The 14,359-nt window shown below is 59.9% G+C and overlaps 1 protein-coding gene across 1 annotated transcript; it reads left to right on the forward strand.

The window, feature by feature from the left end:
- The first annotated feature begins 3,172 nt into the window (after nucleotides 1-3,172).
- Nucleotides 3,173-4,330, forward strand: B3GNT3 (UDP-GlcNAc:betaGal beta-1,3-N-acetylglucosaminyltransferase 3). The gene has a single exon (XM_065422304.1). It carries the CDS (start codon nucleotides 3,173-3,175, stop codon nucleotides 4,328-4,330), a length of 1,158 nt encoding a protein of 385 aa, XP_065278376.1.
- The last annotated feature ends 10,029 nt before the right edge of the window (nucleotides 4,331-14,359 follow it).

A 14,359-nucleotide genomic window follows, 5' to 3' on the forward strand; every position in this document is an offset into this window, starting at 1 on the left:
ACTGCAGATCTGATTTCTGGTTTTCTTTAGACGCTCTGCCAATGTCCACAATCTGCTATTCAGGGCGACATTGCTGGGTGTCGGCAAGCTCTGCAAACATGGACTAATCCTTGCAAACTCCCGGGAAGTTGGGGTGGGTTACCAAGCCAGCTGAGGCCCAGAGCGAGTGGGGTTTTTTTGTTTTGCTGAGGCTGCACGGTGAAACGGGATTAGAACGCCAGGCTCCCAGCCTGCTGCTTCCCCCACTAGACAACGCTGTCTCTGGTGTTTCTATGAGGTGGCGTGTGCGTGCCAGAGCTCTATCTGGGGCTCGGCGAGGGACTGCTCGTTAATTAGGTGCATGCTGCCACTCCGGTAGGGGGGCCAGAGGCAGAGCCTGCAGTCCAAGGAAGGACAATTACCCCGTTTTACCCGTGGGGAACTAAGGCGCAGGCTTTGTCTTCGCTGACCCCAAAGTGCCTGGCGAGAGAGCAAGCAGGGGTAGTTCTGTCCCTGTGAAATGCTGCTGGAGACAGGGTGCATGTGGTGCGTGCGGCTTGAGAGCATGAGGCCGGCTCCCTTCGTCCTTGCAGTGACGCCGAACGCCCTGTTTCCACTGTGGTTTTGCAACGATGTGGTTGAGTGAGTCAATTTATCCCTTGGTTAAAAAAAAAAAAAAAAGCACCTTTCTGTAGTGATGGCAACACCCCGGAGCACTGCAGTGACCTACCCACTGAATGAAACCTCCGGCTCCTTGTTCAGTCTCATAATTGTAGGGCCGCCTTCTTTGTCAGTAGGCTTTGGGGAGGTGCACAGAAGGTGGCCTGAGGCTAGCATGCTAGTGTCTGTGTGTGCCCATAGGCCGTGGAGCTGGGGCGGGGGGGAGGCACCCAGCCCGTGGCCTGACCAGTGTTTAGCGTGTCCATGAGATCAGGTAGCCACCCAGCCGGTTTTGGACTGACGGGGCCGGTTTTGGACTGGCCCGCCTGGTTTTTGTACTCTCTGGCCAGCCTCGAGATGTCATTTGCTGGCGGGTTTTTTGCCGGATGCCCGTGCAGCTGCGAGCACAGAGATCGGGCGAGTAGGAGCTGCACACATCACAGCCGGGGGCGTGCCGGGACTGGCACCTGCCACCTGCCAAAACCGGGGCAGCTCCTCTCCGTTCCAGGGCCAGCTGGGAAGTGGGCGGACCTGTCACCCAAGGGGTAAGGTGAGGAAGGGTCAGGGAGGGACAGCAGAGGGGCTCCCTCGAGGACTGAGACTCCAGGAGGGGGTTGGTTGCAGGGGTTACTGGGCCATGGGGGATGAGGCTGCTGGGGGGGAGGTGGGGATGGGGCAATCTACACCCCACTTTAAATGGTGCTCTGCAGCTCCCCCCCTTCTCCCGTGTGAGACCATTAGGGCGTGGTGAGCATGGCTGCTGTGATCGGGTGTCTGATGGTGGAAGAAGAAAGAAGCTGATTCAGAAAGGAAAAGGTCTACATGTACAACTGTGTGTGTGTGTGTGTGTGTAGCAGAGCACAAAGTGTGAAACCACACACTAGGAAGGCGGCCGATGGTGCTAATTTAAAATCTCCTTTCAATGCAATGCAAGCCGGGCTCTGGTCCAGGCTGATGAGGGACACACCAGGAGCTGCTCTGACCAAAGCACCCTCCCGAAAGGCATTGGCTGCGGTTGGCATTTGCTGCAGCCTTTTAAACCTTGAACAAAACTGAGAAGAGCCTGGACTGTCACTGCTGCCGCTGATCAGTTTTTAAATCCCTGGAGAGCTCTCCCCTCAATGTCCTGGTCATCCCGCGAAGCAGTACCGGGCCTCTGTTGGGTGCAGGAGAAATGAGACTCTTTGATCCTGCTTCCTCCTCCCCATTTTCAGTCAGAAACGGGCGGGTAAAGCCAGTTTTGCTCTGTGTAGACTCACGAATCCTACGCTGGTGAGGGTCGGTGACTGCGACAGGTGGTGTCCCTGTGGGAGAAGCAGCAGCGTCACCGGTCTTCTCAGCCGCAGGGATGGGAGAGGGAATGAATTGCTGGCTTTTCCTGGCTTTGGGGCTAGTGACTGGAGCCCCAGACAGGCCTCCTCTGGACCTGAGCTAAGTGAAGCTGAGCCTGCCTCAACCCACCAGGTAGTTCGTTGACCATGCTGCTGTCCTTGTGGGGCACCTTGCTTCTGCACAGAAGGTGGCCTGCGGCTAGCGTGCTAGTGTCTGTGTGTGCCCATAGGCCATGGAGCTGGAGCGGGGGGATTGCACTGGGGGAGACGCAAGGGGGCCTGATCCGAAGCAAGTCTCTCCGTTGAGCTCATTGGCCTTCCTGGCTGACCCTAAGTGGCTGTTGGGTGCTGTGGGGCAAGCTGCTGCCACAGCCCCGTCCGGTCTAGAAAGCAAAGGATTCTAGGGCTCTAGAATGCCAGGTTCCCATGCCAACGCCGAGCAGTAACCAGGCTGGCGGGGACACCTTGCATCCCCTGTGATGTCCAGTCCCTGACGGGTGTGTGTCTGTGCTTACAGTATGAATGGAGGGTGGAGTCTAAAGTGTGTGTGTCATAGGGCCTATACTGCTTCATGGAGCTTCTCCCTTAGTTTAGGTGGGAGGAGGAGCTGCCTTCTGCCCCCGGCGTTGCCGTGACATTCTGCATGGTGCCCTGGTCATGACGTCCAGGGTGTGCAGTACATTTTCCCCCAGGTGTGTTGGGAATCTGATTTCCAAATCCCAGCAGCAATGGAGTGACGTCTAATTCCCGGCACTTATTGTGAGCTACTCTCCTAAGCTGATCGGCGGGGGCGGTGGGAATGGAGAAATGCCCCAAACTGGTGTTCGTGCAGTCGCCTTTTCTCAACCTGCCCATCCACCCCTCGAGTAAACAGTCAGGGGCTGTTGCTGGGAAGCGGGTGGGGATGCCAGGCTGGCTTTAGCAAGCAGGCTTTCCATCAATGACGGTGGTCGCTTGGCACCTCTGAAAATCCGGCCGCTTCAAATCAGGTGCCTAAAAATGGCTTTTGGAGTCGAGCTTTGGGGCCAGGGCTCTAACCAAGGGGAGAGGAGTGGAGAGAGGAGCCCAGGGGATGCAGGGCAGCTGGCTCGGGCAGCAGGAAGTGCTTGCACCCCCCAGCAGGGCAGGGATGGGGCGAATGGTTGGAGGTGCAGCCGTGTGTTGGTTCTCAGCTCCCATCTCTGTCTCTCTTGCAGAGGAAGATGCTGTCCCGCCGGGGCTGCAAACCTGAGGTCCTCATCCTGACCATGGTGGGGATTGGCGGCCTCCTCTTCCTCTTCGTGATCAACGAGGGCGAGCACGTGAGGAAGGCTGCCACGAGAGTCAGCAGTACCAGCCCCCCCGCCCCAACGCCCAGCGTCCCCACAACCCCGCGTCACGTCCCTGAGTGCAAGGAGAACTCCGCGGTGGCCAACATCTCCGGCTTCGCCGACCTGCCCGGCCACATCCAGGACTTCCTGCGCTACAAGCACTGCAAGGAATTCCCCCAGCTGCTGGACGCCCCCGACAAGTGCCGGGGGGCTGAGGGCTCACCGGGGGTCTTCCTCCTCCTGGCCATCAAGTCGTCGCCCGGGAATTACGAGCGGCGGGAGATCATCCGCAAGACCTGGGGGGAGGAGAGGACGTACCAAGGGGTCCACATCCGCAGGCTCTTCCTCTCCGGGGAGGCGGGGGATGTGCGGGAAGCCTGGAAGCTGAACCGGCTGCTGCGGCTGGAGGCGGCGGAGCATGGGGACGTGCTGCAGTGGGCGTTCCTTGACAGCTTCTTCAACCTGACCCTCAAGCAGGTGCTGTTCCACAGCTGGCTGGAGGCCCGCTGCCCCGGCGCCCGCTTCCTCTTCAACGGGGACGACGACGTCTTCGCCAACACAGACAACGTGGTGCAGTACCTGCTGGGCATGCAGGGCGCCAACGACGGCGACGGGCACCTCTACGTGGGGCAGCTCATCGCCAACGTGGGCCCCATCCGCGAGAAGTGGAGCAAGTACTACGTGCCCGAGCAGGTCACCGCCACCAACTCCTACCCGTCCTACTGCGCGGGCGGCGGGGTGCTCATGTCCGGCTTCACCGCCCGCACCATCTACAAGGAGTCGCTGGGCATCGAGCTCTTCCCCATAGACGACGTCTACCTGGGCATGTGCCTGCAGAAAGCCGGGCTGGCCCCGGCCTCCCACATGGGCATCCGGACCGTGGGCGTCAGGGTGCCCTCCTCCAAGCTGGAGTCTTTTGATCCCTGCTACTACAAGGAGTTGCTGCTGGTGCACCGCTTCGTGCCCTACGAGATGCTGGTGATGTGGCGGGCCATTCACGAGCCGGACCTGCACTGCGGGAAGAAGCTGCAGGTCTATCAGAGCATCTGAGCAGACCCTGGAATCTGAGGGGAGGGGGCACCGGGGAGGGATGTAATGCGAGGTCGAAGGTGCTAGGGCATTGGCGGGTGATGCCACCCATCTAGGTCTTCGCTGCTGTGCCCCAAATGCTCCAGACCAGTCACCTCTTTCTTGCTCTTGAGGCCTATTCCAGGAAGTCCCGGCTCCAGGGGGCGGGACTTCCAGGAACGAGCCTCAGCAGGTCTTACGGTTGACGCTCTGTTGGCTAGCATGCATAAGGTGCACAGAGATGCTGAACGGCTCACTGGCTTCTGGTCCTGTCCCAACTAGTTTGGCCCATTTGCCATTCTTGGGATATCAGAAGCTTTTCCCACAGCTCCTCCCTTCCCCGTGGCGGCGATAAGCATTTCGAGCTGCTGCAGGGATCCCTTTGCAGGGATCCCCTTGGGGTGGCTATCTCCGAGAAAGCAACTGCCAGAAGGCCGCCAGACCGGCATCTCTCTGCGGTGGAGGGGGGAATTTCTGCCTCCTTGACCAACAGGCACATTGCCACCTGGGTGCCCAAATCCTGGGGCAGGATGTCACTGGCTTGGCCGATGCCCGGACGCTGCGTCTCTGGGGCCGAAAGTCCAAATGCAGCAGGAAATGGGTAGGGTGTGTCGGAGAAAAACTAGTTCTCACTCTTTTGTTTGGGTGCAGCAAGTCAGAAGCTTTATTAACTCTCACAATTGTGCAGAGGGAGAGAGCTAAGCAGGTCTCTCTCCCTGATACCTCTGGCGTGAGGAGTTTGGCTCGCGTCCCAGGCCCAGCCCCTGTTTCACCGGCGGCCCTAAGAGCAGGAGACGGGTGTCATGCACATCCCCACTCCAGAGCTCGGGGGCCAGATCTGCCCCGGTGTAACCAGCTGTGGCCCCGTAAAGTCAATGGAGTCGTGCCTAGCGAGCCCTGGGTGAATTTGGCTCTGGGGCTATGAGGCAGAAGCAGACAGTACGAGGGGGATGAGTCTGGTGTTCTCAGCTGGGCCCGCAGGGGATCTCTGGCCTCCTCAGCTCCAGCCCAGTCCCTTGCTGCTAACGGTCTGGTTGGTGGATATATTGACCGGCAGGGCTGAGAGCAGAGAGAAGCGGTGTCTGCTCCCCACCCGCCCCTGCTCCTTGTGAGTCTGTTTGCCCTATGGACTAAGCTGGCAGGGGGTGAAGGGGGAGATGAACCAGCTTGAAGGATCGGAGCGTCAGCCCCCCGGGTAGTCTGGGGCAGTTGTAGAAAACCTCAGGAGGGCGTGTGTGTGTGGCTGTCCGCCCCCCCCCCCCCCTCCCAGCGCCTGTCTGTGCAGATATTCCAGTGACGCGCGTGGACCTGTGCTCCAGGACAGAAATCTGCCTGGGGGCTTGGACGCTGCCTCACCCATCCATTCGGTGGCAGGACCCCATGCTGAGAAGCACCAGGAGATGGGCCATACCCAGCTGGTTTCGGGGCACACCGTCCTGTGCTGAATCAGCGCTCGAGACTCAGGGTGTAAAACTGCATCTCTGCTGGCCAGGGAGGGAGCAAACGGGGGCCTCTCTTCACCTCTGGCTCAGCTGTGTCCTGACTGTACTAATAACCCCCCGACGCTGACCCCCACTCCTCCCAGGGGCACAGTCCTATGGCACCAAGGGCTGATTTCCAAAGTGCTGCCCTGTCCCTGAAAATCCAGCCTCATGCACACTCCCAAGCCCTTGCAGGACACGGCTGATAGTTACTAACTGACTGGGGACCTTTGAATTCAGGCCTGTGGCTTGGTTCATGTAGGATTTGGCACGGCCAGACGGGCACGGGGGGCTGGCAGAGGCCCAACATACGACCCTCCCCCGATCTGCCCAAGCAGAGGGCAAACCTGAGATCTGAATTGCTGTTAAACTCGACCCACCGGCAATTTCTGTTGCTCAATCAAGAAAGCTACCAGGGTGCGGCCACAGAGCTGTGCACCTCTCCAAATCTGTCCGCTGCATCCCTCTGACTGTGACAAACTGCTGCTCAGACTTTGCCAGTTAATTGTGTTTTATGAGATAACAAGCCCAAAGTTTCCAAGCTCACTGGCCTCTTTGTTTTATGTTTCAAACCAGCTCCTCAACCGTTCCACTCCCCAGCTCCACCTTGCATTCAAATGCACCCCCCGTTCTGAACCTGGCACGTCAATTGTTCAATTTCACGCAGAGCGCTGAGCTGGAGTCAGGAACTGCACAGGTTAAATCTGCTGCGGAGAGAACACGTCCATCCCCTCCCTAGCCTGCAGTTTAAAAAAATAAACCAACAAAAACCAGAAGTGGCAGGAAACTGAAGATCTGGTTCTATTTTCAGCACATGTTCTGTCAAGAGACCATATTCCCCTCCCTGATTGGGGCAGAATTTTCCTGCCACCCCACCCCCGCTGGTGTTTGTGGAATTGCTCAGGACTCTGCAACCCAGATGTGGGGGGCAAAGCCACCAGCTCACAAACCTGGGGGTGCCAAAGGCTGATGGGGGCGAGGGTTTGCTAGCTCTGAGGTGCGTCTGTGTGGCTTCAGGTCAGCAAAGCGTTTAGTCACGGGCTTCCGTCTCCCTCCTGCTCCAGCCAAGTCTTTCAGCTCGCGCTGGTGCCACAGCCAGGGCTGTGGCTGGGCAATCGGTAGTTCCTCACCAGCGGTTGGAGAAAGTTGTTTCAATCAGCCGTGTCCTGGTCTGGAGCCGCCTGTGCTGCGTGTTGTAGCTGTGACGTGCTGCACGGTGCATCACCTGGCTCGCTCTGTTCCCTGTGCCGTTCGGCCTTCGTACACAGGCCCGTACCGGGAAGCGTGTGGGTCCCTGCTCCTGTCCCCTCCAGACACTGATTCTGCCCCTTCCCCCTGCCCGGTGGGGCCTTAACCCAATGAAAACTGAAGCCTCCCATTGGAGTGGGTGGGTTTTCTTTGCTCTCCCTTCCTCCCGTCCCTCCACTGAGAACTGACGCAACGTCCGGAGAATAAATGAGTGTTTTTTATAACAAGCGTCCTGCAGCTTGGCTGGTGGCTGGCGGGGGAGAGTTTCCTTGGCATAGCTCCAGGCGATGGGAGGGGGGCGGCCTGTCATGGATGGTTCTGTCATGCGTAGGGTTGTCAGGGGTCCGGATTTCGACCCAGTCAAAAAGGGACCTGGCAGCTCCGGGCAGTGCCACAGACCAGGCCATTAAAGTCCGGTCGGTGCCGCAGGCAGGCTCCCTACTTGGCTCCATGCGAGTCCTGGGAAGCTGCTGGCATCTCCCTCCGGCTCCTAGGCGGAGGGATGGCCATGGGGGCTCTGTGCGCTGCCCCCGCACCCACCGCCAGCTCAGCTGCTCCCATTGGCCAGGAACCGCGGCCAATGGGAACTGAGGGGGTGGTGTGAGAGCCACGTGTTCGCACCTCAGCACAGGAGCTGGAGAGAGATGCTGACAGTTTCCCGGGAGCCGCCTGAGGTAAGCGCCGCCCGGAGCCTGCATCCCCTCCTGCACCCCAAACCCTGGCCCCACCCCAGAGCCCGCAACCCCAGCTGGAGCCCTCACCCCCCCTGCACCCCTGCCCCAGCCCAGAACCCCCCCCTGCACCCCCAGCTGGAGCCCTCCCCTTCCCTGCATCCCAACCTCCTGCCCCATCACAGATCCCCCTCCTGCACCCAGAGCCAGCATCCCCAACTCAGAACCCGTACCCCCTCCCGCACCCCAACCCCCTTCCCCAGCCCAACTCCCTCTCCTTCACTCTGAACCCCTCAACTCTGGCCCCACCCCAGAGCCCATACCCCCAGCAGGAGCCCACATTGCCTCTCCCCCCCAACCCCCTTCCCCAGCCCGGTGAAAATGAGTGAGGGTGGGGGAGAGCAAGTGATGGAGGGAGGGGGATGGAATGAGCAGGGGCGGGGCCTTGGAAAGGGGGTGGGGCAAGGGTGTTGGGTTTTCTGCAACTAGAAAGTTGGCAACTCTCGTTGCGGGGTGCATGCTCGGGGGGGTGCTTGTCGCAGTGTATCAAGAATCAGGGCCTGGGTCCGGCAGCTGACCAGCCTGTTCAGCCAGCCCCCCGCCTCTGGGATGCTTCGGGAGACCCACTGCTATGCCTAGGGGCAGCACTCGCCCGCCCGCAGCTCCGCACGGACTCCTGTGCCTGCCGTGTTCCCAGCCCCGCCACCGTGCCTGGCGCTTGGCTCTGTTCCTGGCCTCTCCCTCCTGCTCTGACTACTAGGCCGGGGCGCCCACGCCCCCTTCGCGACACTGTCACTGGAGGGGATTCCCGCCCATTTAAGGATTCCCCACCTAAAAGATCTTGACAGCTCGGTAATGAGGGGACCACCAGGATGCCTGCGGGCCATCTGGCAGCGATTCGGGCCGGATCCTTGGTGGGTGTGAATTGGTGCAGCTCCGAGTTCAGGATCTGGCCCTTACGCCCCTCGGCTGAAGGGATTTTAGCCTCATCAGGACGCCTGGGTCCCCGACTGGGCTGTGGCTGTGGCCAGGTTACAGTTCGTGGAGCATTCGGTTCTGCTTGTGGGGAAGGTGTGGGGAAGGGGGTTACATCACAGCTTAATTAAAGTGTGGGGGGAAGCGTTGGGCGATTGGCCTCTCGGAGTGCAGTCGCTGGGGGGAAACCTGCGTGGGGCTCCTGTCGTCACCGGAGAGGCGCACGGAGAGATTTGGATCGCCAGACGCTCCCTAGCCAGGGGGCTGAGGGTTGTGCCTAGCCCAGGCCCGGGGGTGGTTCCTGAGATGCCAATGAGCCGGCCTCGAGGGGGAAGGATGGGATCGTCCATCTCTCCCGGCCGCGCTGGGCCGAATGGCCCCGGAGCAGTGCTACACCCATCCCGGGGAGGTGGCCGGCCTGCAAGATGGCGGCAGACATTGGCGCTGTCACTGGTTGGGCCGTTCCAGTGACTGTCATTGGAGCCCCTCCGCTGACCCCAGTGGGCCTGGGCCCGGACCCGGGCGCTAACCTCCCGTTGTCCGCCCCGGCCTCAGTAGAGCCGGCTGGGAAACCGGGCGCCCTCTGCTCAGCGCTGTGACGCTGCAGGCCCACGCCAGCCCGGTTCAGCTTGCACTGGATTTTCTCCACCCAGCGGCGGTGACCTGGGTTGGCTGGGCACGGCCGGGCGTGTGTGCTCGTGAAACCGCCTGTGTGCTCATGAAACCGCCTGTGTGCGTTAAGGCTTGGCTCGTAAAACCCCGTCCCTGGTATAGCAGCAATAAGAGTTACGATTATGGCAAGTGACTACACAAAGGAGTGACAAACCAGCCGGCTGTGGGCGTAGTCAGCCAGCCAAGGTCAGTAGCGCTCAGAGGGGGGAACTGGCTTGTGGGACAGTAGGATGCAGCTGTGAGCCACTGGTTGAAGCGCTGGGTTGGCCGCTAGGACGCCTGGGTTCTCTTCCTGTCTCTGCCACTGACTCAGTGGGACCTTGGGCACAAGGCCCAGTGCCTTGATTTCCCCATCAAGCCGATGGGGACAGCGACTTAGGAAAGGACGTGGTGATTGCTGAGCTGCGATGTGCTGGGCTGCGACTATGGCGATCTGGGTTCCAGTCCCAGCTCTGCCACTGACCTCCTGGGTAGTGTGAGGCCAGTCACATCCCTTGGTGCCTCCGTTTCCCCTCCTGCCCTTTGCCTAGTAGGCTGTGAGCTCTGTGAGGCAGGGACTATCAGGGCAGCACCTCGGGAAGCCTGATCCTGCACGAGAGGCAGCTCCCTGCTCAGTCAGTGCTTGCCAACTCTGCCAGGACGGGGAGAGTTGTCCTGGGCCTGGGAGCCAAGGGAATGGTGGGTTTTGCCCCACATCCCTTCACAGCTTCCCTGGCTCCTACCCACTAATTGCCTGGAACGAGGCAGCGAGCGGCTCGGCTTCAAGACAATGTGTGGAGCGAAGCCAAAAGAACAACCATGCCGGGGCTGGGGCATTTCCCCGTCTGGAGAGGGGCAGAGCCCGGCAGGCCAGGGGACGGTGGGCAGCACCTGCTCTCAGCCTTGGGAGCAGGTGCTGAGGAGCGGGATGGGAAGGTCTGACTGCAGGTTCCTCCTAGCTTCACTCCTGCTGCTGGGGCGCTGTCAAGCAGCCATTAGCTATCCGCCTGCTGGCCCTGCAGCTTCCCCCGGCCAGCGGGAGGCCGTTCAGGGGTCACCCAAGGCGCCTGCTTCATCCCTAAAGTAAAGCAGCAGCTTGGCCGTGTGAGCGTGCCCTGCGGAGCTGGATGGGAGGATCCCAAACTGCATTCGGGCAGCAGGGACCCACCCGCAGGGCCGGCTCCAGGCACCAGGCAACCAAGCTGGTGCTTGGGGCGGCACCTGGAGGGGGGCGGCGCGGCGCTCGGGCCGCCGGGGAGAGCGGGGCCACAGCCGGGCTCGCCGCCCTCCCCCCCGGCGCTCTGGCCGCCCTCCCCCCCCTGCGCCCTCCCCCCGGCTGCCGGGGGGGAGAGCGTCGAGCCCCTTCCGGGGCTCGCCGCCCTGCGCTCTGGCCGCCGGGGGGAGAGCCGAGCCCCAGCCGGGGCTCGCCGCCCTCTCGCCGCCCTGCCCCCGGCGCTCTGGCCGCCGGGGGGGGGGGGGAGAGCCGAGCCTCCGCCGGGGCTCGCCGCCCTCCCCTCCGGCGCCCTCCCCCCCGGCCGCCGGGAAGAGCGAACGCATCCCCCCAGCCCAGGTTGGCTCTCCGGTAAACTCACTCACTCACCCCCCGGGATCTGTGCTTCGTCCCCCGGTCGGTTTGTCGGGGGCCCCCCCACCGCCCGGGAAACCATGCGCTGCCTGGCCCTGCTCGTCCTGCCGATGGCATGCCGGGAGGGCGCAGAGGCGCAGCATGACTCCCTGGTGAAGCTGTGCGGCAGGGAATTCATTCGGACCGTCGTCGCCTCGTGCGGGGGATCCTGGGGGAAGTTCTACTGGCGCACCGGGCAGGAGCCAGGCAAAGCCGGCGGTAAGTGGGGGCCGGTTCCTACTGCGGCTTCGCCAGCCCTGACGCGAACCCTGCTGCTGTGGGCCGTGCGCTCCCTGGGGCGAGGAGGGGACAGCCCCAGCAGGCCAGCCCATGACCCGTCATTCCAGCATTTAAGAGGCTACGGGGCTGGGGGCGGTGAGGGTGTCTCCCAAGCTCCCACTGCAGCCCAGGGGAGTGGTGTTGTGGGAGCCAGATTTGGTCCCTAGATCCTTCCTCTGCGCTGGCTGGCGCTGGCCTGGGTTGGTAACAGGCCCCCAGAGTAGCTGGCCCACGTGGCTCCTCAGCCAGGACCATCCTCGGCTCCTCCGGCCCAGCTCTTGTATTTCCCACCAACTTTTCTTTTCAAAGCGGAGGATGTTGTTCAGAGTCACCGAGGAGAGCAAAGGGGGTGAGGGATAGAGGACCCCCCTGCCCCCATGCGCACGTATCCCAGCCCCCGTTTGCTCTGCTGGCCTCAGAGCAAAGTAGGACCGAGGGGGGAGTGAGGGCGGCGAAACCCCCAAACGTGGAATTTTGAAAGCTTTCAGGGGGGAGGGGTTGAAACCTCCAATGCCGACAGCCCCTTGGAATGAGATGGAGCGACATGGTCTGAAAGGGCCTGGTGGGAAAACGTGATCAAAACCCAGCCCTTTTCCCGTGGAAAAAGCTCATTTGTGACGAACGCCCCCCCACCCCGCTCAAAGGGCAAAGGCTCCAGTCAGCGGCTCGGGCAGAAAGAACCATGTGGGACAATGGCCTCGGGTGCTCTGGGTGCCAGGGTCGGGTGCTAAGGGCCAGGGAGCTGAGCTCCATCCCTAGCTAGCCACGCTGGGCCTTGGTAGTCGGGGCAACTCTACGGAGAGCCGCCCCCTCCCTCAGCCGCTGGGCAGCAGAACCCCGTGTAATCCACGTAACTACAGAGCCGCCGCCGAATTGGTTTGTAAAGGAAGGTTCATTAGTGATCCCTGTCGCCTTAGCTTGATGAGTGCCCCCACCTCCCCTCCAGCTCCAGCTCCAGGTGTGGGGGCGGGGGTGTCTGTCCCTGCTGGAGGGGATGAGCCCTGCTCTGGGGGCGTGTAAAGGTGGTGATGTGCTAACCCTGCTCAGTTTTCCCCCTGTCCTCCGGCCTGAGCAGAGAAGCCCCACGTGGGGCAGCCAGACTCTGATCCCTCTGCCACCCACAGACCCACCTCCTCTCCCTCTCTCAGCTAAACCGCTCGGGTGGCTGAACAGTGACCAGTTCTCCGCTGGCCCCGAGGCGGCTGAAGGCCCTGGCTCCCCCGAGGGCACCAGACACCCTGCCCTGGCGGCCGCGCTAGGTCCCCAGGAGAACCCCAGAGCTGCCCTCCTGCCCCGGCGCGACATCGGCCCAGCTGCACCCGGGGCTGCACCGGGCGGAGATGATGCCCTTCTGTTAGGAGCCAGCTGTCCAAGGGTGTTTCTCGCCCGCCTGAGTGCCGATCAAAGCCTGGAACTGGGACTCTCAAAGGCTCAGGAACCGGAGACAAATAAACAGATGCCAAAAGTAAATTTTTTTTTAAAATCACCTTGTAACTTCGGGCGGGGAGAGGGGGCTGATTGGCTTTTTGAAGGTGAGGGACTGGTTTGCCAAGCCTGGATTGATTTCAAAGTCTCTTAACCTCCTGCCAAAGGCCGGGCTGACTTGTACGTGTTTCTAGTGACGAAAGCGCTCTGCTTGGCCGCAGCAGAATTCAATTTTGATTTCTGTATAATTGCGACAGATCAGAGCAATATTCATTGGTAGGCATTTTTTCCCGATGTTTAGTCTATTTCAATTTGCATAGTTGCAAGAAATTATTGTGGGGGGGGGGATCAGACAATAATGATTTAATGACAGTCGCCTTCAAGGTTCAAAAAGTTAAAGTTTTATCACTGTTAAATCAGAAATTGGTGTCAGTGTCCTGGGTAGAAGCATACAAAGTAACTCTCCTTAAATCAAACTGTTATCGTCAAGCAACCTTTTTCTTACATTGCCTCTCTGTAAATGTTGATTGTTATCGCTGGCAATAATCCTTCCTCGGGTTGGGTGTGTGCGGAGAAATCGACGGTTCCCAACAGTTACTGATTAAAATGCGAATCCTGCCCACCCGAGCTATGCAATCTAGTTCATCTCGAATGCGCCGGAACACCGTTTGGTAAGTCGTGTATATTAACTCTTTGCAAAGTGGCGTACGGCTCAGGTGTCCCTGGGGTAAAGCGCCTGCTATGCTGTCAAACAGCTGGGTTTGGGGTAAATGAAATTTTCTGGGAAAAGGTTTCATGTGACAAAAACATTCCTACTTTTGTTGAAGAGCCAAACACATTCCAGTTTTTGGCCACGACACACAAAGGGTTTTTGGCATTTCAAAACAAAGACATGTTGATGTTTTTTAAATGAAAACCTGAACATTTTCACAGGAAACTTTCACTGTCTATAACAAAAGAAAAGTTTTTCATTTTCATTTAAACTTTTTTTTGGGGGGTGCGGGAGGGGAATTCCTCAACCACCTCTCTGCTTCAAAGACCAAAACTGTTTGCTTCACCCTACAAGAATCCTTGAATTCAGACCTTGGAGTTTTCTCTAAATAATTAAATTAACTCATAATGGTGCTGCTCTTCTGTGTCTCTCTTTAACTGGCGACGCTCTGGGTGGGTGGGTGTCGCTGAGATTTCCAGTCCTTTCCCCCCCTCCAAGAAAAGCTGGGGTGTGAAAAGCCCCCCGCAGGTATCTTAAAAGCTAGAGGGTCTTTGGTGTAAGCTCCAGCCTGCTCATTGGCTGAGAGGTGGACGGGGGCTGTCAGAAAGGCACCGCAGCTCTCTGGGTAATACAGAGTGGTTCTAGCTGGTAGCAGCGGGCGAGTACAATCCAGGTGCAGTTCCCAGCGGATGGTTCTGATTTGTGTTCAAGGACCGTGTCGCAGCGCATGAGCGAAGCACGCGGGGCAGCGAGGCCTAGTCCGCCCTAGGGCGGCGTGGGGTGGGGGCCTTTCTGGGAGGTGCTTTGGTCACACACTAGCTCCCGGGCACAAGACAGGGGTCACGGGGTGAAGTTCTCCAGCCCGTGATATACAGGAGGGTCAGACTGGATGGGCTGATTGACTCTGCGGCCCATCGCATGCCTCAGCAACGGGTGGCTGACTCA

The sequence above is a fragment of the Emys orbicularis genome, chromosome 24 (assembly GCF_028017835.1).
Source record: "Emys orbicularis isolate rEmyOrb1 chromosome 24, rEmyOrb1.hap1, whole genome shotgun sequence".
Classification (NCBI taxonomy): domain Eukaryota; kingdom Metazoa; phylum Chordata; order Testudines; family Emydidae; genus Emys; species Emys orbicularis.

Excerpts from the sequence above, each read along its gene's own strand:
- B3GNT3 (XM_065422304.1), top strand. The coding sequence starts at position 3,173 with ATGCTGTCCCGCCGGGGCTGCAAACCTGAGGTCCTCATCCTGACCATG.